Source organism: Histoplasma capsulatum, genomic scaffold (genome assembly GCF_000149585.1).
Source record: "Histoplasma capsulatum NAm1 scaffold_14 genomic scaffold, whole genome shotgun sequence".
Classification (NCBI taxonomy): domain Eukaryota; kingdom Fungi; phylum Ascomycota; class Eurotiomycetes; order Onygenales; family Ajellomycetaceae; genus Histoplasma; species Histoplasma mississippiense.
The window spans coordinates 47,984-49,652 of record NW_001813969.1 but is presented as its reverse complement, the minus strand read 5'-3'; the positions used below and the strand labels follow the sequence as shown (position 1 = coordinate 49,652).

The window sequence follows — 1,669 nt, the reverse complement described above, 5'->3', positions numbered from 1 at the left end:
TCTTTGAGGTTATCTTTCGACCGGAACGGAATAGCGGATACGTTCGAAATGCAGGGTATCGAATCGGAAAATTGGATTTCCACGTGTTCAAGAGCCTTTCGCATGTAATCCGCGGCTGGCTTCATCACCGGGCTATGAAATGGGCTCTCGCTTCTTAGGCGGACAGCCCTTGGATCATGACCGGAAAACTGACGAAGCTGTATCAACAGGTATTTTATCCGCTCAATGCTACCGCTGAGAACAATTTGATTTTTCGAGTTGATATTTGCAATTGAAACCTGTTGTATTGGTGATAGCTCGTCGCTGATATCGTCGGTTGACCGCTGCGAACTATGATCCAAGAATTCTTGGATGGTCGTAATTAAGTCTGCCAAGCGATCGGGCTCACAGACGAGTGCTACCATTCCATAAGTTTCACCGCTCAGTTTTCCTGCATCAGCAGTGCATTGAGCCATTATCTCTGCCCTGCGTCGAACCATCTTGAGGGCTGGTCCAAATCCCAAATAGCCCCCAGCTACCAAAGCGGCGTACTCCCCCAGGCTATGACCTAATGTAACATCGATCCGCGCTCTGGTATCGAAGCCAAAATGTTCCTGCAGAACACGAAGGATCAATATCGACGTCGCCATGATTGCCGGTTGAGAATTCTCGGTCTTGTTTAGGTTCGAGTTTGGCCCGTGCGAGATAATCGTCGAGAGGCGAACGTTAAGAGTGCTATCCATCTCTTCGAGAAACGGCTTCGCGGTGGAAGGAAAAGCATCAAGCCACGCGGAGGTCATCCCCACTCGTTGAACGCCATGGCCTATGGAGACTCAGCATTGGTAACAGAGGATGGGCGGAGTGCAAACCAGGAAAAAATAGTGCCGTGTGAAGAGGCGCTGAGAACCCAGCAGGGAATCTAGAAAGCACCACCAGATCGGCGGGTGATATGTGCTGACCAGAAGGCGAAAGAGCATAGCATCTGGGGAGCTTTGTCAGGCTGCGAGTCGCTAGTCGAAATGAGTGAAATAACAGGACACCATGAATGTTGAGATATGCCATATGGAGGCTCGACCATCTGATTGATTAATGAAGAATATTTGAGTCACAGGACTTTGCGGAGTAATGCCGCGTAGGATTGTTCTAGCTTGAAGCTTTCCCGCGAAGGAAGTCCTGATAAAGCGCTTGAAGCAGGCGTGCGGGGAGATGTGATTTAAATACAACACGGCCACCATTCTCACACCCCAGTCGTACCGTACCGTACCATACCGTACCATACCATATTATAATCACCAAAGTCCTTCCACGCCTGAACCTCTCAACTCCTGTCCACAACCAGCTGGATAACTTTGTGACAACCCCCTGACTATTGCTTATCTCGTCCGTCAAAGTCGCAGCGATGCAATGAGTGCTGTCGCGCAGCTGCTGTGTCCCTTGGGATAATGGATGAGCGTCAACTCGACGAGACGACGGACGGCTCGGTGTCCGTTGGTGATTCCACCCCATCTGGTCCTCCTCAAGATCCTGCTGCGTGTACAGTTGATGCAACGAGTTCCTCCCCTTCGATAGCTAGACATAGCCCTCTCCTTTACCAATGCTTACAATTTCTATCAGCCGCTAACAATGCCACTTTGGCTGCTTTGGGCGGAGTCACCATTGCGATTACGTATTTCGTTCTCGGAAGTGGAAT

At 50.1% G+C, this 1,669-nt stretch overlaps 1 protein-coding gene across 1 annotated transcript; it reads right to left on the bottom strand.

Moving 5' to 3' along the window:
* Positions 1-124: 124 nt before the first annotated feature.
* On the bottom strand, positions 125-1,485 carry HCAG_08926 (hypothetical protein; the record flags this gene model as incomplete). Its single annotated transcript, XM_001536041.1, has 3 exons — positions 125-132; positions 194-802; positions 1,254-1,485. The coding sequence occupies 3 exons, from the start codon at positions 1,483-1,485 to the stop codon at positions 125-127; spliced, it is 849 nt and encodes a 282-aa protein (XP_001536091.1).
* Positions 1,486-1,669: the final 184 nt, after the last annotated feature.